We start from the raw sequence: 24,027 nt of genomic DNA, 5'->3' as shown, positions 1-24,027 counted from the left end.
CATGATGACAGCTAAAATCACATCCATGATGCTAACATGACCCTCTCACCTAATTTCTGATCCCTGTGGCAGACCACAGTAATGATAAATCTTGTTGATGAGGGATTAGCAAGAAACAGCTGATCTGTTTCAGCTTAACTTTTCCCACAAAACTGAACAGAAGTAGAGGCAGGCATGGAATATACAATCCAGATGACAGAACTGCAGTAACAGTGCAAGTGACCCAGAACAAGGACGTATGGTAAAATACAGTGAAACTTTCATTCTGGGCTTCACTATTACCGTCATCTTTAGATTCGCTTTGTCAATCAGATAGCAACCAACCACATATGCAGCCGACCAGATTCACACCACCTGTCTCCCTTTGCAATGAACATCATCGCGCTCATCCGTACTGAATTTAGACTTTTCTTTTTACTTTATTAGGAAATGGCAGCAGGACTCGTTCCTCTCCTGGGCCCACACACTACCCCTGCACTGCTGTTCATACTAACGTTCACCCATGACCTTTGCTGGGCCAAGGGGGAAGCATAAGGGATGGAGACAACCCTGCCCTCCAGCCAGCCTGCCCAGCAATGCAGCGTGTGCCAGTTGGATGAGGGAGTTGGGAGGACAGAGAAAGGCAGACATAGAGAAAGGATGTTTGCTGTGCTGGCAGTCTCCCCGTCCCCTGAATTTTTTGCACTAACGTTGTTCACTACTGTGCAATGCTGGTTTTTCTACTTAGAAAAGACTTATGACATCCCTTTCAAAGATGCAGGAGAAGACGGTGGTTGTGGCTGTGGCAGGACAGTGCTGGGCCAGCGCTCAAACCCCAGGGAAACCCAGAAATGTCAACATCCGCAGTCCCCACTGGCTCACAACTTCACATGGCTGACAGCTCAGGTCGCCCTGCAGCCCCAGCCACTCATCGCATTTGACCCAACACAACAAGTCAAGCGGTAATTGCTTGTGGGCCACAGATAGCTGAAAAAACCATGGGTCAGCTCCCCGTCCGCAGGCACGGCGAGGAGCAGCAGAGGTCCTTACATTTCAGTCCTGACCTTGGGAGAGGGGTGGCAAAGAAAGATGCCAGGACGTATGCCATTTGGGAGCAATTTTCTACATCAGCAAAGTAGCTTCCACACTCCTTCTATGTGGAGATGGTCTGAAAGAAAGGGCATATAAAAAGCCAAAAGAGGTAGTGGTTCAGAAATAAGCCCAGAAAAGTGTATTTTACAATATCTACGTCACATGTGTATGGACAAGGGTGTAAAGGGAATGCTCTTTGCTCTTTGCTCCTACTCAAGGGAGCCACATAAAATAAGCATGCCCAGACAGAGCAACTGAAGTGATGCATCCAGGCTGGGGCAGTCCTGGATTTACCCTGAGGATGCAACAAAGACATGCATATATACCCATTCATGTTGCCTAATGAGGCATGTGCTCTGTGTCCCATAAGGATGTCTCACAAGGAGGGAACAGCCACATCATCCTTCTTCCCTGTCATAACTGCTTGCAGCTCTGATTAGAAGACTGGGAAAAGCTTCACATTTCCCTGTATTTGGATCCTGGCTTTTTTCTCCCTTCATGCATCTGTGATTTGAGGTTACTTTGTTTATCCCATTGAAAATATTTTTTTTCTGTAAAGAATAAAAGGGAAAGGCTTAAGTGCAAGTCTGTCTCTGTCAAAGTTAGTAGGCTCAAGCTTTGAGGTGCAGATGAAATACCTGCAATCCAGCCTGACAGGAAGGCAGCCTTAGCAAAACACTCTGCGCTCAGCACAAAAAGGGATCCTAAAGTTGAGCTAAGATGTTGCCCCTTGTGGCCATGAGCCTTGAGACAAAGAAGAGATGAAGAAAATATCTCATGTTCACTGATCAAGAAAATAAGTTATGTATTAGTAGAATATTCCTTTTTTTCTGGGGAAAAAAAAAAAAAAAGAAAAAAAGGGGGGAAAAAGGATGTTCAGGAAGCCCTCTTATTTGCATGAATCATTTTATACACTGATTATCAAAATACACCACAGAAAGTGCCTTTAGGGTGATCCCAAAATGCTTTTCAAGCTATAAATGTTAAAGAATTACTTATGACTCCACTTTGAGCTGCGGGCCACCTGCTATGGGTTGTAACACAACAGCAATACACTGCAGAAATACAGAGTTAGAGCAGAGGCTTTCACTAGGTATAAAACTTCAGAGCAGAATCCAACCAGTAACTGTCTGGTAATAGAAAGAAACCTTTTCAATGACCAGTTTATTCCCTAATTGCTTATTTTTTGTACCTTGCCCTGACAATTCTGGCACTGCCATCAGCAGAAAATAAAGGTCCAGCTCTTCGCAGGTGTAAATCAGAGTAGCTCCTTTGGAGCCAGCTGAGCTCCACACACTGACATCCAGTGAGAATCCCATCCAAGGGGCTGAATTACTGGGTCATTAGCAAGCCCTCTGTTCCTATGAAGCCAACATTTTACCGAGCCAATACTTCAGGGGCTCTGAGAGAGACAAAATGGATTTACTCAATTAGAATTTGGCCAACGCATTGCATTTTTTAGGAAATGTTCCAAAAAAGCGATCTTTACTCACCACAAGTGGCCACAGCCCCTGCTTTGCAGCTCATCCAAACACCCAGTGCTGCAGTGCTCCAGCTCACATCCTCTCCTCAGAAAGGATGAAAGGCAGAGCACCATTTCTTCAACCACTTCTCCCACTTCCTGCAGCTCTTCGCTCTTTCTCACACTTCTCCCACCCAATGGCGGGTCTAAACCTGTTCTGCTCGCTGTAACTTGCTGGATAGTCCTTGTTAAAAATAGAACAAAATATGATTAGATTCAGGTTTCATTTCACACGAGATCTAGGTCAGGGCTGACAAAACCATTTGAGGTGCTGCAACCACTCTCTGTCTCCCCAGCGAGGAGGGTCCTGCTCCTCTCACCGGCTTACGGCTCTGCAGACCCTCCTCTGCGCCAGCTCTGGCGCTTGTCAGGCTCTCTGGTGAAGTAGCCAAACAGAAAGTAATCCAACTATGGAAAAAAGGACTATTTTCCAGCATGTTCAAGTGCTGGATAAAGTGGGAATAGTCTTTCTGGCAGCAGCAAGCTACTAGGTCAGCTCAGGTGTACCAAAACCCTGCTCACTTACTACTTCATTGCAGCAATACCTAAAGTGTGATCATCCTATTGCCACAGCCAGAGACAGAATACAGGACCAGATGGATGACTGGTGAGAGCAGCAGGTAATTTTTAGGCTTTTAAAGACTATCTACTACTGAAGGAGTCCTCCTTCCCCCTCTTCTGCTGCGTATCACAGCCTCCTCTCCTATTTGGGTACTGGCACCCCTCTGAGCCAGCTGTAGGCTGGTTTGGGGTTTAACCTGGTAGAAAACCAAGCTTGCAAAAGTAAAAAAACCCACAATTTTTTTGCTGATGTGGCTCCCAAAAATGGCTTACTGCGGGGTTGGGGTGCTAGTGCTTCACTCAGTGCAGAAGCTGAGAGGAGCCAAGGGCTTATGAGCATCCATGTGCCCCTGCACATCAGTAACACTCACGCCATGAAGATCTTCTCTGGCAGATCACTCTTGTGTCACACCACTTCCAGTTTGCAAAGCTGGGCAGTATTCTAGGCAAAAAAAGCTACCTCGAATGGCAGTCTCTGGCAGCATCTGCCTTTGCAGCCCAGAGGGAAAAGGTGTGCTACACAACACTGTGGACTCATTAAAGAAATGGTTATGATCTAGGCACCAGGGGACTGGAGAGGCCTCTGAGGTCCCATCAGCATGTGCCAGCTCAGTGGGGCCTGCTGTGGACACAGGGCCGGGCACCTTACCAAAACGATAACAGGGCTGGGAGAGCTGGCTTGTGCGACTTGGGCACACAGGCACAGGCACACGCCAGACCTCAACCAGACAGGGAACCTCTCAAGGTCCCTCCTAGCTTTAGCATTCCATGATTTGCCAGGTGTCAGCAACATTAAAGTCAGATACTGTGATGCTCAGTCCCCTTTTCAATCCATCCCTTTGGAGGGTATAACTAAAACCAACAACAATGGAAGCAATAGCTTTTTAAAAATCAGCATTTGCTGAGATTCACCGTTTTTTCTGGAATTCCTGTTTTCTCAGTTTAGGCAGTCCCGGTGCCCTACAGCTGACACCAGAAAGCTTCAGCCTACAAACTGCCACCTAGTTCAGTTTCTGCAAAACACAGTCGCAAGCTGAACACCTCCAGTGTTGCAGCAATCGTACACGGAAAAAACCTTAAGCAAGTCCCAAGGGGAGAGTCAAGTTGTGCTAGTCATCATGTTACTCAGCTACCTCTTCCCGGGTTTTTCCACCAGTTTCCACAGAATTAAAAATAAAATGCCAGCTCCAGCAGTAACATGACTTACAGCTCCTTCCCCCGTCCCACCGTTCAAGGCATCGCTCCCACCCACATGCTGCACCCACTGCCCTCGCCAGCATGCTGCTGAGTGGCTGCGCTTGAACTGGGTCGCTCAAATGATTCAAGTTAAAAATACCCCACCACCACCACCAAGAAGAGCTAATTTTAACTCAGATCATTGCAGTGATCCAGTTGGGGGGTTTTTTTGGGTTTTTTTTTTTTTTGTGACAGTATCTCATAAAACCCTGACCTGAATTCTGGTCACAATAACTGCTAATTGAATTTCACCCATCCTTTGCTCGTAAAGGAATCCACACATTTGGATGCTAACTCTGGAGCATAATGCTGTTCTCAGAGTTAATGGTAGCCTTTCCATTGACTATTTTAGCAGACGCCTCCTCAACTGAAAACAGAATTTGAAAAGTTGTATTTTAAATCTCATTCTGACCCTCTACATAAAAGAGGGGGAAGACACAATACCCAACACATGACGATAATGACGAGCTCCAGTGTTTCGAACTGTGCGTTACATTTTCTGCTCACAAAGAATATGAAAGCTCTGGCGCTTCCATACGGACACCCTGTGTTCTCACACACAAGAACAGGTCATGTGCCAGCAGCAAGGTGGCCGCTCCAGCTTCAGGGATCATTCTCTGCTCCCAGTCATTCTGGTAGATCCTAATTGGCAAATTCCCTCAGCAATATGAATGTACCGAGTTTCTTTCTTTCTTTGCTTATTGTACTACAAAATGTTATTAAATCAATGTCTATAGACCACAGCATCCCACAACACAACACGAAAGACTCATCTTTCTGTTACACTGGAGGCTGGATGTAATGTAAAGAAAATCAGGCATTTGTTTCAAAGAAAGGAAAAAACCAATGTGGTCCGTGTCATTTTTATTAGAAGCAGCCTTTTTTGGTGGGTTGGTAATGCAGTGTTACCTCCTGAAATTCAGGGTCACATCTGAATTACATCAACTGGAGACAGTTTTAGTTTTAAGTTTGTGCTTCTAGACAAAACCACACTTTTGACTGGTGTTATTCTGTACAGCTAGAAAGTCTGTTCAGAAGAGTCTTGGCAACAGAAATAGCAGCTTGACATAAGGTCAGGAATAGATGGACCTGCCACCACAAGAGATGCCTTACTCAGCAGCAGTTCTCTGTACCTGCCTCGGTCAACTCATTCCTCTTCACCTCTCATTTTCTGCATCATTAAATACACCCACAACACTTTAAAATACAGATTAAAATAACTGCAATTTACAAGCATGGTACACAACAGCATTATAAATTCAGCTGGCTCCCCAGAAAGGAGAATGAACTTCTATAAATGATTGCATTTACCTTGTGTGTGCAGAACAGTGGCTGCCGTTACCCCACACAGGTCTTCCACATTTTTGGCATATTATGTTTGCAATTATCTATTTCTATGTCTCTATTATACACATACCAATAAAGATTCTTGATGGAACACAGCTTCATCCAGAGTTACTGGTGAATTAACATACGCCATACTACCATCTTAATGATGTATTAATGTAACATATCATATCATGTAGAATGTTCTATTATAGCTGTGAAGTGCATAGACCTGCAGAGCTGTAGTAAGGCATTTTAATGGTGTAAGCTTTGTAACACCACAGCTGCAGGGACCCACTGCAACATCGCTGCTCCACTTGGTACTCTTCTTCCCCAGGGAGGAGCTGGGATTCTTACTGCACCCTGGAGAATCCCATCCGCACTGGTAGATAGCAGAGGTAGACATACAATGCCGACACCAGGTTGTGCACCTGAAACCTCTGCAATTTTTGCATTATAATCCCTGCTCTTGGGACCCTGTGTCTCGGACAAATGAATGACATTTCTGCCTCATATTCCTGCATGTAAAATTTGGTTAGTGAACATGGTTGTAAGTTATTTTGAGTACAAGCAACATTTACTTCTCAGTAAGATTAATTGTTTTAATCTAATTTAAAACACCATAAATATTACTATCATAGAATACTTTATGTTGGTAGGGACGTCTAGATGTCACCTCGCCTTCCTAAGGGAAGCAGGACTGATTTTGAAATTACATCAGGTTGTTCAGGTCCTGTCAGTTTTGAATATTTCCAAGGACAGAGATTGCACATCTCTGGGTACTTATTCTCCTGTTTGATTACCTTCACAATGAATATTTTTTCTTTCTATCTAATCTTCCTTGGTGCAGCCCATGTCCTTGGCCTCTCGCCTTGCCACAGTGCACCACTGTCTTCTCCATAGCCTCCCATCAGTAGTTGAAGACAACAATTCATTCCCCCCGAGCTTTCTCCAAGCTCAACAAACCCAGCTCTTCTTCTGTTAAGATGACATGGGACACCCTTATTTCATGAAAAGAGAGCCCACGTACATGCTTAACTGCAGCAGCACATTCCATGTCTCTTCAAACTGCTGCTATCCAAGCGAAGGAGCCACCACTTCCCATTCATCCTCCAGTCTTCCCAGTACCTCACCATGAACTCCACCACAGCTTAACCCTTGCCAGCTTCCCAGCTCATTGAGGGGTCTGGAGAACAAGTCTTATGCGGAACGGCTGAGGGAACTGGGGTTGTTCAGCCTGGAGAACAGGAGGCTGAGGGGAGACCTTATCGCTCTCTACAGCTACCTGAAAGGAGGTTGTAGCGAGGTGGGGGTCGGTCTCTTCTCCCAAGTAACAAGCAGTAGGACAAGAGGAAATGGCCTTGTGTTGTACCAGGGCAGGTTTAGATTGGGTATTAGGAAAAGTTTCTTCACTGAAAGGATTATCAAACATTGGAACAGGCTGCCCAGGGAAGTGGTGGAATTGCCATCCCTGGAGGTATTTAAAAGATGGGTAGACGTGGAGCTTAGAGGTATGGTTTAGTGGTGGTTTTGGCAGTGTTAGGCTGATGGTTGGACTCAATGATCTTAAAGGTCTGTTCCAACATAGACGATTCTATGATGATATGTGATCGTTTCCTAACACAGCCTGGTGAAAAAGTGTCAGGCAGCTTTAGATTTAGTTAGGAAAATGTTCAAGCAAACCAGATCATTTTGACCTGGCTTTGCTTGTAGGATGATTACATAGGCAGCTGTGCCAGCTGAGTAGAGGAGCAACCATTGGCAAACAGGTGGGTTCATTCAGGTGCACGGGGAATATGAAATCCTCACCCCTCTGCAGCTGCAGCTCCAATGGGATGTGTGACACAGCATCAGCTATTTGGCCCCTACCTCCCATAAGCTCAGGTTCCAACGCTTGATGAAGTTCTTCTCCAGAGGCTTTGGCAAATCTTTCAGAGTCCTCAGCAGAGCAGTAATTGTTAACAATAACATTTACACAGGTGTATGAACTTTCCACATGTACTGTTCCTACTTGACAGGCAAAATGTTACAAGGATTAATAAAAAGAAAAATGCAGCACCACAAGAACTTGGTTAAAGCACACCCATCCGTGTTACATTCAACCGCAGAAAACAAAACAAACAAAAGTCTTTTCTAATCCTTAAAGGTTAAGAAGCTTAAGTCAGTCTTGTAAAGACATTTTGTCTCGTCATACAAGCCTACGACTGAGAAGCTGCCCTGGACTAGACTAGACTAGACTATTTCAGTTGGAAGGGACCTACCAATGATCATCTAGTCCAACTGCCTGACCACAAGTTAAAGTATATTATTAAGGGCATTGTCCAAATGCTTCTTAAACACTGACAGGCTCAGGTCATTGACCACCTCTCTAGGAAGCCTGTTCCAGTGTTTGACCACCCTCTCAGTAAAGAAATGCTTCCTAATGTCCAGTCTAAACCTTCCCTGGCACAGCTTTGCACCATTCCCAAGCATCCTGTCACTGAACTCCAGGGAGAAGATCTCAGCACCTCCCTCTCCACTTCCCCTCCTCAGGAAGCTGTAGAGAGCAATGAGGTCACCCCTCAGCCTCCTTTTCTCCAAACTAGACAAGCCCCAAGCCCTTAGCCGCTCCTCACAGGACATGCCTTCCAGCCCTTCCACCAGCTTTGTTCCCCTCCTCTGGACGTATTCAAGGACCTTCACATCCTTCTTAAATGACGGGGCCCAGAACTGCACACAGGTGAGGCTGCTTCAATGCTGAATACAGCAGGATAATGATCTCCTTTGACCAGCTGGTTATGCTGTGTTTGATGCACCCCAGGATGCAGTTTGCCCTCTTGGCTGCCAGGTCACGCTGCTGACCCTTACTGAGCCTGCTCTCAACCAGCACCCCCAGATCCCTTTCTGCAGGGCTGCTCTCCAGCCACTCCTCTCCCAATTTATACTTGTGCCCGGTGTTACTCCATCCTTGGTGCAGGATCCAGCATTTGGACTTGTTAAATTTCATCCCATTAATCATTGCCCAGTGCTCCAATCTATGCAGCTCGCTCTGCAAGGCCTCTCATGCCTTGAAAGAGTCAACAGCACCTCCTGGCTTGGTATTATCAGCAATCTTGCTAATGGTGCATTGAACTCCTTCATCCCGATCATTTGTAAAAATACTGAACAGAAACATACCCCACAGGGCATCTCCCAGGGGTGCTCCAACCAGCAAAGTCTGAACAATAAATGTGTGACAACCATTTTGAAGTCTGTTGGATACGCAATTTTGTTTTAAAAACTTCTGTGAAACAACTTAGCTAAGAGTCACAGTCACAGCTGATGATTAACTCCTTAACTGCTAAGACTTGTGAAGTGTCTACTACCTGGTCTGAAAAGCCAAGGGCAAGGTTAAGACACTATGATGGAGTTCACAAGGTTTGTGCCCTCACACTACTGACTCCAGAACTCAAAAGCCTCTCTGAAATATCTTCCACTGTGCCTACAGCAGTCAGAGGGAGCGACAGGACTATGGAGGAAAGTCAGGTTTATTTTGAGGTCTTCAGTACCACATTATAGGTTTTCGAAAGTGCAATACAGACATTTCTGAGTCTTGTTCATGCCTATCCATTTTCAAACTGATGCAGTTAAACCAGTGCAAGTTCTTGCATGCGTGTTTATCATGCCCTGACCTCTGTCAAAACAATCAGAAGAAAATAAGAGTTCACCATTACACAGTACTTTTTCTGAAGATTATACACACCCACTTTAAAATTCGGCCCGCTCTCTCTCTGGCTTGGCTCACAAAACTACGTTTCCTCTAATCAGCAGCTGAATCCAGGGGATTCAATAATAATCTGGCCTGGAAAGTCCAGCTGCTTTAGGTGGAGGTGTGTGTTTGCACAGAGGTGGCAGCCGAGCGGTGAAGGGACAACGGGGCAGCCGTGCTCTCAGCCCAGGAGCAGAACGGGGCTGGGCTCCCCAGCGCTCCTCTCCTGCCAGCACATTTTCATCAGAGAAGGTCAGACAGGGAGCATGCCAAAATCCACACAAATAACAAACCTCCCCACGGAGGAGAGCGCCAGCGCGCAGACATGATCTTCAGCAAAAGCCGAGTGCAACCCAGACTCCCCACTCAAAGAGTTCTTGCACCGGGCTGTGCCCAGTGCTACAGGTCTTAACTCCTACCGGCTCCAGCGACAGTAATGACAAGAGAGAGACCAAAGGAAGCCCTTTGTACATGACACCAGTTTCTCCCAAGCCAAATTTTAAATTGCAAGTAAACTAAACTAGTCATCAAACACCGTGATTGAAGCTCTCCCCATCTTCACCAAAATACTAATTCCGCCTTTCCAACAGTCTGTTGTGTCAGGACATTCCTCCCTCCAACCATGCTCTGCTGTGCACTCTCCAGAGGAGAAGTCAAATGTTAATTCTCCCATCACCTCTTTCATGTCTTCAGCCTTCAGCCAAATACATGAGTCAGATTTCTGGTTCTTTTCTTCCTGTGAAAGGGATTTAGAGGGTAATTCCTCATTAATAAGAATATTATAATTCTTACTAAGAATTCCTGGTTAATGAGATCCGCCAAACACATGACTAGACTAATTTGTACAGCACTTGTTCCCAGCAATACCTGTACTCTGAATTTCTGATGTCCAGCAGTTATCTGGAGCACTAGTACAGATCTTCTTCGGGCATAAACAGGCACATCACCATGTCCACGGACTTCAGGAGACAGAGGACAGCTACATTGCCAAAATCCTGGCTTGGCTTCTCGGCTCTGCTGCAAGCTACTCCTTTCTCATTTGTTCCAGCTACAGACAGGCAGCTCCTGAAGGCTACTTCTATTAGGATCTTCCCAAAGAGCAGAAAGATGGCTGAGAGATCCTGCTCCACCTGCTGCACCGCTGCTCCACCTCCATGGGCACAACGCCTCGCATTAAGCAGTCACATCACAGCCCTAACAGTATGCCCTCGCCGATCTCCATCCAGCACGTGAGTAATGAAGCAAGGACCCTCACGAGACATCTGTGTGGCGCAGGGAACTTGAGCAAGCTCGCGATGCTTTAAGTTCCCCTGGACAACAGGTGTTATGCCATTGACATGCAGCAGCTGAAGCAGTTAAGTGTCCTTCCTTTTCCATGCAAACCTTTAAGATAAACAGCCCTCAGAAGCAGGTCACAAGCATGTTACAGGTGAGGGAGGCAGAACACAGAGGCAAAATAATTCAGCTCAATCATACCCACGCTGGCCCTCCTCAGGGCTGGCTTCAGCCTCTCCGTGTTGCCTCTGGTACCTGCAAGCACTGAGGTGCAGAGGCAGCTCGGTGGGCCTGGGAGGAGCCAGGTCCATGCCCCCCTCCCTGGGACGTGAGCATCCCGTCAGCCCCAGCATGGGTGGGAGGGAAGAGGTAAATAAGCAGAACAGGGATTCTTCAAGCCAGAGCCATGGGAATTTAAATTCAACAAGGTACAAGCCCTGCCAATTTTTAAGTGAGGACTGCTTACAAAAACATCAGGAAAAACTGCCATAAAACTTTTGACAGGGAACACCCCTTTACTCTGCGCTTGGCTTCTACTCCAAGCGACCTGGCTGCCGCACCGCGTTCAGCAGTGAATTACACCAGTAATTCGGCAGTATTTTGCTACCGACTATGCGGTTCCCATGTCCTCCCCAGCTGTATGCCAAGGTCTGCAGCCTGCTCCCTCTCCGCCGTCGGCCCAGGCAGCCAAACCAGCACTGACCGCACCAAATGGAAAGGCTGCCCGATGGTGGGGAAAGACTCCCACGCAGCTCGATATATTCTTTGGCAGAAAATTGAGATTAAAAAGCACGCTAAACTCAATTACTATTTGTGTAACTGGAGTATCCTGGTTACAGAGCTGGTAACCATAGCAATCATTTAAACAAAGCTTTAAAGAAAATATTCCCTCGTTATTAAAATGTTGATACTTGTTTCTGATTCAATTTCTTGATCTTCCTCATCTCAGGTTTCAGAGGTGCTGTCTGCATCCAGCTCTTATCGAATACACAAGAAAGGAAGAGCTCGACTCAGAGCCACGGAGTATCCTCAACTAGTACTTGCATCTTGTGCCAATAGAAGGATGCTACCTAAACAAACGAATACGAAAGGATCAGTTTGTCATGTGGGGATTGGGAGGTTTGCGACCATTATACAAGCAGTCGGCTGGCAGGGATGTTTCTTAGAACAAGTCTCAGACAATTAAACTGAGCCTACTATTAATGACTTTCCAAACAAGATATTAGTTTGGTCCGAGCCAAACTCATTTAAAAGCTCAGTCACTGGAAAAAAGAAAAAAAAAAGAAAAAAAAAAAGAAAAAAAAAGGTGGAAGTATTTGGCAATCATCAATTTATATAATTATTTAAGCCTCCTTGATATTATGGCCAGATTACCTTCTATCTCCAAAGACTCCATTCCTCAGTTATGACTCTGGTATTAGTAAGAGTCATGCAGGCATCACACAAAGGCAGCATTGATTTGTTATTCTGTAACTCTTATCTGGATAACCAGGGAGATTTTTATTTTGAAAAGATCCTGTAGGAGCTTTTTATTTTTTTCAACTGCTTGTTAAATGAGTATGTAGCCAGGAAAATGGGACACAGAAGCAGTAAGATGTATGTGATCTGCACACGTGTTCTTCTCACAAGAAAACAAGCGCAGTGCATGTTTAACAAAAGGGAGTAGCTTCAGGGTTACATTATATAATGGAGCCAGATGTAAACTCTTGTATATACAGCACTCCAGGCAGGTCTGTTAGAAAAAGCAAACCTTTTTCTTCATGGGAGGAAGGAGCAAATTTCTTCTTGCAACATGGCGTGAGAGCTACTCCTGAATGCCACCACGGCTGGTTCAGCCCTGCAAGCTTTGCTCATGTGAGCGTCGCATCAGGCGGTCTGTGGGTTAAGGAGCTATTGCGGCCACTGTAGTTTCTCTGCACATCCCATCGGTGTCGGTTGGACATCACTGAATATAAAGCAAATGTGCAGGAAAGCCAGTGACTAATACACGTATTTAAGGCCAAAATCTACTAATGTACCAAGTCAATGACAAAGCACAGCAGTTGCAGCCGTAACAGGAAAGCAGTTTTTCTTTTTTTTTTTTCGTATGGCCAGGTTTTACTAACATCAGAATGAACAGAAGTTGTTTCACAGAATACTGTCAGAATAGAAAACAAATATGAATATAACTGTGTGAAACCTGGACATGTATTTTTAGGTACACACACCCACACACGTATGCAGCCTGAATAATGCATCCCCCTCCCCTGATACAATCAGGGATGCCTCCAGCAGGAACATGAGCCCAGGCATGCTTCTAACCCAATTTGCCTGTGCCACCCCTTTTTAACTACATACTATATCATGTAGCAGCTTGACAAGATATTTTTTTCAGTGGCTCTTTCTTTCCTCCATGTTCTCACAATGCTATTCAGTTTCTTTTAGCAACACAGTAATTACCACAGCAGATTAAACCTGAAGTTCTGCAGTTTTGTGCTCAGTACCATATGCCTACCCTAAAAGTGATCAAGGCTGCAGTAATTAAGCTAGGGGAACAGTCTTCCCAAAATATTAGTTCTCATTTAGGGCCTAAGGCCCCCATAGGCCTAAGGCTTAAACCATGACCTACAATCCCTTCAGCAAGAGATCAATATGGAATCACTGCGTTCACCTGCAATTACTTGATGGTAGTTTATTTACATTTCCACCTCATAAACAGATCTTCATACTTTAAGAGGCAGCTATCCAGAGTGCTTTTCACAATTAACACAACACGTTTTTTCAGCTTCAAGGTTATTCAAGCCAGCCACAGTATCTGCTTCCAAAATCAAATCTGAACAGCTACAGCCAGGTCTTTAGAGAGTGTTGCCAACCTCTAAATCACACCTCATCTCTCTTGAGCCAGACCCTCCTTCCCCCACAGCAGTATTTGCTTTACCTTATCGAAGTCCAGATTTCCTTGGTCATTTACATCCTTCCTGAACTTTTCTGTGGTAATATGCAAAGGCTGAGAAATCATGTTGTAAGCATATGGAGCGAGGTTTGCTAAAATGCATGATTAGATGATTAGTCAGACTGCCGAAAACCTTACGCAGGAAGCAAGGGTTTGAGTCTCCCTCCCCTGCAATGGGGTGGAAGAGATTAAGTGTTCAGTGGTAACACGGGAAACCCTTTCACCTTGCGCTACCGTATTGCATCCTTCCCAACAGAAGCCCTTCTGGTATCTCTCAAGCACCAGAGGGCATATTTCTATTAACAGACTCAACCAGAAGTGAAAGATTCAGCACTCCATCCTCTATTCATCCCCACCGGCAACAGCCGGGACAGCACACAGGTGTTCCCAAAACAGCTCCCACAGGACACACTACGCTGCAGGAGGAGCATTTCTAATGTCAACAAAGTGAACAGGACTTCTGTTTTGCAAGGGGACACATCACACCCCCTTTTCATATAGCAGTCTCCAAAATGACTACATCAAAGCTCCGTTTTAACTGACACTGAAAACCAGTTTTCACTGTGCCCCTTAATATTTAAGGTGACTAGTGTAAGTCTCTCTATAAAGAGCAGGTGGAAGAAACCAGTCAAGAGAAGGGGGAAAGAAGAACCCACACTGTTAGCTGTCTGGTATTTATTACTTTTTAATACAGAGAAGTCACAACAAAATATTCTCTAACAACACACGCAAATGATATCATAACCAATTATTTTAATTTCACCAACATTCATTTGCTATGTACATATTCTTCCATCTGCAAAAGTGCAATCCAAGAATGTCTCAACAAGAAACCTTTATGGACAAATATACTTTTGAGGGGTTTTCTCACCAGTGGCCTTACAACAACATGTTTGTCCTCGATTACCTGGTACAGCAAAATGAAGAGTACAATGGGAAAAAAAAAAAAAAAAAAAAAAGAAAGAAATTGGGTTAGATGCCTCCCTTGAAGGAATATTCCCTATTTTCCCAACTAAATTCATTATGAATACACTGCTCACTACTGGAAATGTTAATGCAAATAGACTATAGGATAGATAGTCTATGGGCTGGCTATAAAACACTGTAATTTTAATGACTCCACAGCATTAGACAGAACAAGAATTTCAGGCTGTTGACCTTGGTAGATGTCAAATTACACATCAGCATGTAAAAGGCATCCATTGTGTTAGTTGTGGTTATCAAAATTTACTTTTAAACATCCTACTGATGGATGAATTAATTTTTACACATCCAAAATATGAAGTCTATCTGAGTGCAGGCCTCTCCTATGGAAAAGAGTTAACTACTGGAAAGAAAAGCATTTGCACATGCAACTCCTATTACTATTACAAGGAGCATCGTGCACTTAAGAAGAGCAGAATGGACCTCCAAATCCAGAGGACTCTATTCTCGTTTACAAAACATATTTCAGGCAGAATTTAACCTGACCACAGGCCAGATTAAAAAGAACACACAGCATCAGAAAAATGAAAGGTAATGACAAGTAAATTTTAGCCAAACAAGTAAAACAAGCAGCTCCCTAGCTAGGGAAATTATTTCCCTTTTGACACGTTTAAAAGCTCATGACTACGTCCAGTGCTCGTCAAGACAGACAGCAAACCAACCGTAGTCTAGTTTAACCTCTTAAGTAGCCATTAGGTCCCCAAGAAGTTACCTCAGCCCTTCTACTTAGGCAAAGCCCAGCTGATATTCTCATGGCCAACAGGCGGGCCTGACTGCTTGACGGAATCTGATGCACGTTACAAAAAATACCACATTTTGCAGTAACTCAAGACCAGTTTTCAGTACCAGCAAGAAGCAGGGAAAGCATTCTCTGCAAATTAAGGGCAATTTACTTTGGAGTGAAAGTTCAGAGGAATCTTTCTGTAGCTCAGCTGGTTTCCATCGAGGATCATTTTTATAGTGCTACATGTGCTGCTAGCCTCCAGTTGAGATGTGTTTTGCAAGAAAATAGGCATTTCCTCAAGCAATAGATAAGACTCACTCAGCAGCAGAATTAAATGGAAAAGCTGATGGAAAAATTAATTGTTTTCTTGGATAGATTTGTACGTAGCTCCTTGCATTGTTAAGACTTTAAATATGCTTTCCCCTTCTCATTTTCTCTGCTGCATTCTTGGTTTTGACTTGAATCTACTGTACAACCTTTCATAGGCTTGTGTTTTTGAGGCTGGTCAAATTCCCTTTTTCCATGTCTACTCATTCTCGATTGTCACACATACACGTCTGGAGAGGCATCTAAGCACTTAAAGAACAGAATTATAAATTAAGCTACCCTAAGGAAAGCAAATGAACAAGTATCCCACTTCTCCCCTACCATGTGCATTGTACAGCGACACCTCCCCTTCCCGAGTGTATGAAAAAGTGAGTACACATCACCATGTCACCTATGTGGGAATTAACACCCTAGATTCACGGCATGACTGATTAGCACTCAAGACCAAACGCTACAGTTACAGATGTATCCTTTTAATTTACAGGAGCTTTGCCTTTGCTGTGTGATTTCAGGCCGCCGGAACAGTCTAGCCGTTGCCTTTCTGGTCTGGTTCTGCCAGGCAACACAACCCCAAGCCTCATTAGCCACCCTAACTCCATCAGGTTGCTCAATGCATCATCGAAGCTAAAGGGCTCATCCCCCCTGAGAAGTTAATTCAAATTGTTCTCTGTAAGGGAAGTCTACACTGCACAGCTGACCAGGTTTTATCTGCTAGACATCTTCTTCCAGCCCAGGCGTGCCTGGGCCAGCTCCCGCTCCTACGGGCAACGGTTACAGTGTGAGTCCCACTGCAACTGGGCTCGGTATAACTTGGTTTGTGGTAGCCACGCCAGGACAGTGTTAGAAGTCTCCCAGGCTCCTTCCCATAATTCTCTCTAGAAAGGAAAGAGGTTTTCCTAAAACTGCCACAAACAGGGAACAACTGCACAAAACCCCAAGGATGTGCTCCAGACCAAAACCAAGCACAGGAGCAAGGACAGAAGGAGAGCAGTGCCCGTGATGAAGGCCACTGCAACCTTCAGACCAGCAGCGGATCACCAGTGTAACTGTACGAGATAGACAGTCCAGATGTGAACACCATTAATGTGAGCTGGCCGGCTTCTACAGACATTACCACTCAGTAAGTCATCTGTGCCAACATAAGCCCTCTGCGCAGCTTGAGTATTACTCGAAGAGTGGCTAATGCTAAAAGGATCTAATTCCGCAGTGAAGACAGCCAGGAAATAAAACCATGAACTTGGCATTTTTATGAACAAAGAAACATGGATATTCAGTTCGAGTTTTATGTGCAAATGAATTTCTTAACTTAGCAGAAAGCATGACTCTCAGTCCAGCATATGAAAAGCTTTTTTGGCTTCTGACTTTTTTGTTTTCTTTCCCAGGGTGGCAGAGTATCAGGGCCATTTTCAATATCATGACTTCAACAGATATACTCTTTAAAAAGATTCTAATTTGGGAAAACAAAAAAACTTCAGAAGAAACAAAAAATAATCCCATCATGTAAACAGAAACATAACCCACACCTCTCAAGTGGACAAACACTCCATAAATACACTACGGAGAAAAGCAAAAAAAAAAAACAAACCAAACCAACCTCCCCTAAATCTCAACTGGCTTGAGAAACCAAGCAAGAGATTAATGACCTATTTTAAAAATTTTATTTAAGGATGGGAGAAATGGGAACCAAGAAACAACAAATGCAGAGTCTACAGGGCCAAGCCCTTTCATACAAATTCACTGCCTAATGCATAGTCTATTATGTACAGCGCAGAGGCATGTAGAAAGTAAATAAGCTAAGTTTGCTTTCTTAAAAAGTCTCCAAGTTTTTAGATCCTGGACTTAATGCAATTTTGAAAGACAAAGGTGCAGCAATTAATTGTTTTAAAAAGCGATGCTATGTTTTGTACTCAGTACCTCTCAGCTCTTACAGGTCTGATGGCCCAGATCCCACTTCATGGTCCTCCTTCCACGCCAGTCACACCAGTCACACCAGCCCACAGCAGGCAGCAAAGCCTCAGCCCCAGCAGACATATACAAACACATCTCCATTCCGCTCAGCCTCTTCCTTCCCTAAAATGTCTGTGAAGAAACACCTTTAAATAAAGCATTTTAAGATCTCCAGCTTGTTTTGGTATGAACAGATGACCCAGCTGGGCACACGGCAGCCTCGGTGGAAGCACCGTACGGTCCGTCAGTGAGGGCAACGCACATCAAACACACACGGCAGGAAGACGCTATGCCAAAAAAATAATAATTCTTTTCAAGATTGCATTTTCTGGCATACATTTACATTCACTTGTCACGATACCTTAGTTTACCCCATCTCGGGAAATCGGAAAGAAAGTCTGCTGAGGCGACTGGCAGCGCGGGGCCAGCTCCCGCGCCCGTGAGAACCGATGCAAAAGGCAAAATGAATTCAACGTTAACAGGATGGTTTCTTTCCCGGTATTTCCCATTTCCACCAAGCTGGAGGGATGACAACCCTACACAATTATCCACTTTCCAACCAGACATATTTCTCTGTCCTGTATGTCTCCCCACACCCTTCCTATAAACTGTATTACAATTATACAAAAAAAATAAAACCAAATCATTTTTAGCTGAACGTTACCCCACACTTGGGATACATTCAAAGGCCATTAAATCAGCTTGCCTCCAACCTTCACAGAGATCTTGTCAGGAGGATTCTGGTTTTAACAACATATATATATATACATATACATATATTAATATGTACACAGACAAAGAAGCTGCTCTTTCAGTTAGAAAAGAAATTAAATTTCATCACAGAATGAATCCTATAAAAAGATATGTAATAAAGTTGAAATACCCATAAAATAGCTATTACTAAAGCAAAGCTTTCGTCAATAAGCCTCCAAAACTTTAAATGAAGAAAATGGCTTCACGAAGTGGTAGTCTAGATTTCCACAGTGAGGACACTGCTGGACGTTGCTGTACTCAGAGAAATACTGCATGCCAATCCGTACATCTATTACTGGCTTCCCACAGTGCTTACAGTTCAGTCGAGCCTGTAAAAAACAAACAAAAGAAACCCTTTTGAAATAACCAAATTTACCTCCACTCCTCACCTATGAAAAAGAGAGCATCACAGGCAGCCCCCTGCCCTGCCCTCCCTGGCAGGAGAGGGGGTAAGTCAGGAAACTGGCAGTAATGGGATGTACTGGTAAGGACATTACTCACCTGGACTGGTAACTCACGGGCGTACACAATGTTTTTCACGTGATATACCACCACCAAATTCTGGAGAGTCAGCTACCTCCCACCCTGACTGACAGGAGGTAGAGAATTTCCAAGTGTATATACACACACAATTGTTTTGTGTTGATTAATCTCTGAACTAATTCTTGAATCCCCAGCACAAGAAATACTGTCTCAATAAATCATAAATGAATCCCTGAAGAGAAGAGAGAAATTTTATACTTGTGCCATGCAAATCAACCGCTTAGGCTGACGTTTGAACATGACCTGTCTATGAAATATATCGGCATTTTAATCTTTCGGTTTAACAAATGTATAACTCGATCTACTTTATCAGCATGGCACGGTATTGTATCACTTTAGGTATCTATTTAAACATTTATAATACATATCAGGTTATACAAACTAAACATCACTCCAAGCACACAAACCATTCTACAAAATCTAACCGAGGCAGGACCAACATTAACGGGGTGGATATGAGAAATAATTAAAGGTCAAGGGTGAGGACAGACAGAGCTATTGATGTTCAGCAGTAACAAAAAAAAGTAAGTCTTCAGAAGAAAGCTAGCTGAGAAACCCAGCCCATTTGATGTAAAGAAAGCAACAGGCGGTGGGAAAGCTCAGCAGGCCATTTGAAATACTCAAGAGAAGCAGAAGGGATTTGAGACCATAAAGGAGTTTCAGAGTAAAGGTGGCAAATGAGCAGCCAGGGCCAGAGCTGTACCGTAGCTTGACCTCGCAGCCAAATACGCTAATGAAAGCTTCAGCTCGTCACTGAAAAGAACAAAAAACGTTTTTCTATGGCAATCGATTTAAGGAATTTTCCTGAGATGAGAAGAGGAAGGAATTACTACAGTACTATTACTGTTGAGACAAGACTCAAAAAGGAACAAACCATCACCTCCACGGCCATCTGCTCTGCTTGAAAAGCAGAAATTCGAAGAAATACAATCTAATAGGGCACGGATTTGTGTGATTTTCTTAACCAAGGCCTTGTTTTCCCCCTTGCTCCTGTCCAGCCCATCAGCTATCTGCTAGTACCCTGATAGTGGCTGCAATTCGTTATCCTACGTGCACATTTCTGATGTATAATTAAATATTTTGAAATAAGGTATGAAATTATTCAAAATAGAAATTAGCAAGGCAATTTGGAGTTAAATTATATACCATATTTAAATGTCATTCCTCTGTATGCACAGAATCATCTGTAACAATCACAGTGAAACAATAATGTGTATTATCTGGCAATCACAGTCACTGCAGCTAATGATTTCATAGTCAGTTCTATTACTTACCATGTACTGTCACACTGTCCATTAACCATACAATTAAGGCTCTTGTATAATGAGACCTTAATTCTTGTCTTGTACATTCAACAGAAGCAATTCAGATTTAAATTTGCTGGCTTTTACAGAGCTAGCAAGTCAGCATCAGTGTTTTATCTTTAAATTCCCATTTTTTAAAAAAAGTTACAATCTCAAGAGGTACTAAATTTGGAGGTAGTATCTCTGTCTTCAGTTATAACCATTTTAAGCAGTAGCAGCAACACCACTTGTCTTTTGAGCAACATGTTTCGGTAAATATGTTAAATTTAAAATAAAATGGCATTTTGCATATTGACAAAGCTGTGTTTTAGATTGCTCTTAAGCACCCACATTAACATGAAGTGATCACAGTTTGGACGAGGGCATCTCTGCGAAGCTCCTGTCCTAACCCACTAACACCACCTGCCTGTCCAAAGGCAACAGCCTGCTCCTGAGCATCCCAAGTGGACCACTGAGCCATGCCCAGACAAATGCTTCTTCCATGGCTGTCTACGCCTACCTGCACAACAGAAGTGCTCTGCCCATCACATGGAAAATTCTCTTGGATGCTGATGATCCCGCTGCCTCAAGCACGTGTCTACTCTGGACTAACCCCAGGCCTTGGATCTTTCTCACCCAAGGCATAGATTAGGTAAGCATTTAATGAAAACCAATCTGCTTCAGGCTGTGGTGGAGTACCATCACCTGAGTCAGTCACAGCAGAGATTAAGGAGAGCTGGGTAATCTCCAAGCACAAAGACTCTCTTGACCTTTCCGTTCCCTTGGCTTTTTTTGCTACAATTATCTTATGATAAAACACAATTCAAGCAACTAAAAGAACCTTGAATGCACAAAACGTCTGCAAAAAATGTGCAACTGTTACTAAAATACCACTGGAATTACATGTGATGCCAAAGATACTTGCTAGGGATCACGCCAAGCAGCAGATTTAATTGTGGATGCACTTAAAGGGGCTTTATTTGAAAATGTAATTATTAACCACTGACCATGGCATTGGCTTCTATCTAGCTATAGGCCACTGTGCCTCATAAGTTAAGACAAAAGGACAGGGACTCAGTCAGCTTTCTTGTATTGCACTCATAGGTACAGGCTGGAAAAGAAGGATGGAAGAAGGGAAGGGAGAAGAGATACACAAACCTTGGCTTTATTTCTCACCAGTTGGAATTTCACCTTAATGACTCTTATTTACATACGGTACTAACCTGACAACAGGGAGATGCTGCCAGAATATCGTAGGTATACATAGTTCCCAGCTGATGCCAGCTTCCATCCCATCGGGACTTGCACTTAATGCAGATAATTTTGTGAACCCCTTCTAAGCAGTCTACACAAACAGCATAGAGGTGCATAAGCCTTCCTGTGGACAGGAAAGACACTTCTTAAGGAGACTAGAACAGAAGATTAAAACAGACATTTCCTGCAATGTGTTATCTGCCCTTTACTGGTAAAAAATCACACCTTATTATATTTTTTTTCTTTTTAAAGAAGAGGGTGAATGATACATTAAAAAAAGTTTCTCTATGAGAAATACATAGGGCCTGACTGAAGCTATTTTCCACGGATGCAAAACTGAGGAATTAGTCATCACCCTTGCCCACCTTCCCTCCCTCCATGTGCTGGTAGACCTTAGCAAAATATTTTATAAAAGGAGTTGCTGAAGCTCAGTCAGCAGATGCCAGGTTAAGCCATATGATGAGCTACAGTGCCTCCAAAACCAGGATGCTGCCCTAGCTTCAGCCCCACCTGACAGAAGAAGTGGAGATGTGTTGAAGCTTATTAGCAAGCTGGGTACAGATTCATTTCACAACTTGCCAAAATCTTCCAGCAAAGAGGGAACTAAGGCCCTAGTATTTCTCATGGAAAAATGTAACAGCCAGAACAGCAACTTTCCTTCATGTGCTTTTTCCTGACCCTTCATTAACAGTAAGTATATTTAAAAACATTACACATTGCACAGACACAGACTTCAACGTGCCATTCAGAACTACGAGTCTATAGAGCTCTATCGTGACATTAGGCTCTGTATGCACAGTGACTTTCAAAACCTGAGTTCTATCGACTTCCATAAAAATCAAGCGTCTCAGACTTGAAAATTAAATATTTCCACTATGTAAATGTGACTAACCTCAACAATACAAAATCCAAGACGCAAATTTCACACAAAACAAAACACTCTACACAAATTACAAAGAGCTGGCATCTAGATTACACCCGATTTGTAGTAACTGAATCAATTTGTAGTGTAATAGTTGGCTATTAAAAGTGGGCTGACACAGAGTACTAATTCTGTAATATACCACATTTTGCACTGCTATATAAGACAAACCTAAGAAGTAGTGCAGTTACAGATCAGCTGCAAAACAGGACTGCATATGATATGTGTTTATTTTGGATTGCAATTTGTGCTCTTTAGCAAAGTACTGAACACTTCACAATCTGTAATTTAATAAACACGCACATCTTGCACCTCTTCCAGATAAAAGGGAATAAAATATTAACAATTTATGATTAGTCCATAACAGACAGTTTCAAAATTAATGGTTTGGTTTTTAAGTTATTTTGTTTTTTAAGCCAACTATTTTAGAACAATGAGAAGAAAAATCAGATTCTTCTTAAAGTATGTATAAAAAAAAATACAAAATAAACTTGCTAGCATGAGCTGGTAAAAATTGAGTTATTCCAAATTGGTGTTTTCAGCTCTAGAAAATGTGATGTGATGAGACTAAAGTGCAAATATAACAAACTCTGTTCCTAAAGCGAACACTCGAGATTGGAGACATTGAAATAATTCCATGCACAGAAGTTTTGTCTTGTGCGGGAAGACAAAATAATTTTCCCCAGCTGAAGTTCCTGCACATTAAGTTCCTGCACATTAAAACATTGCATTCCCCCACAACTTAATTTTTAGGATCCTTGCTATATAGGAAATGAGGCACTTGATATCTTAAACGTGCCCGAAATAAAAGAAGTGATTTTGTGCAATGAAGAGAAAATAGCACCCTGGAACAGCACCTTACAAGCTTAATTTCATTTCAAAGAATACTTCTGATAATAAGCCATTTTATCCAGGACAAGGAGGTAAAAATGTTAACAATTAATTATTCACACCATCTTGTCTGAGCAAGTTTTTCAGATGTATCTTCCAATGGGTAAGGAGCAATTAATAAAAAAAAAATAAATTGCAGAGTTTCATTCTTAGTGGCAAATGATAACAAGCAATGAGTTTCACTATTACTAAACCAGCTATTAGTACTGGTAAAAATCACAAGCACAATGTGCATGCCACCCCACCAAAGCAAATAAGCATTGTTATCTTACACACGTATATTCTGTTTATCCTGGAGCTTTTTAAACTGGTATATTTGCCTATCACTTTTTCTCCTTAAAGTACATTAGGCAAGACAGAAACGATAATGTTAGCATGAATACAGTTTAGTGACTTAGTGCACAGTGATTTAAGGAAAGAAAAAAAAAAAATACAGTTTGCTGAGCAAAGGAATGTTACATAACACATATTATGACCATGCATGGAATATAACAAATTTTATTGAAAGGAGGGAAAGTTGAATGTTAATATATGTCTCATTAATGCCTTCCCAACACTTTTCAACATATAATTCTATGGTTCTGAACACCAAACTACGAATACTTTGTCTGACTTATTTTAGCCACGCTGGCTGCCGGCAGGCTGCAGGACAGACACGTTTTGCTGTGTAACACCCTGATCACTCAGTCTGGGGCACAGCTTTCAGGAAGAGCTGAAACTCATCCTAGCCCACATCCATGTGTTTCCCT

General features: G+C 43.1%; 1 protein-coding gene across 1 annotated transcript in view; it reads right to left on the bottom strand.

Moving 5' to 3' along the window:
* Nucleotides 1–18,549: 18,549 nt before the first annotated feature.
* Nucleotides 18,550–24,027, bottom strand: part of HECA (headcase homolog (Drosophila)) — a 14,789-nt gene continuing 9,311 nt past the window's right edge. Inside the window, exons 3-4 of the mRNA XM_009882338.1 lie at nt 21,435–21,589; nt 18,550–18,714 (exon numbers count right to left, since the gene is read on the bottom strand). Coding sequence (XP_009880640.1) covers nt 18,550–18,714; nt 21,435–21,589 — 320 coding nt within the window. The remainder of the gene's footprint in view (nt 18,715–21,434; nt 21,590–24,027) is intronic.

The sequence above is a fragment of the Charadrius vociferus genome, unplaced genomic scaffold (genome assembly GCF_000708025.1).
Source record: "Charadrius vociferus isolate BGI_N301 unplaced genomic scaffold, ASM70802v2 scaffold13, whole genome shotgun sequence".
Taxonomy (NCBI): Eukaryota; Metazoa; Chordata; class Aves; order Charadriiformes; family Charadriidae; genus Charadrius; species Charadrius vociferus.
Note: the sequence above shows the minus strand (reverse complement) of the source record. Positions and strands in the feature narration are given on the sequence as shown.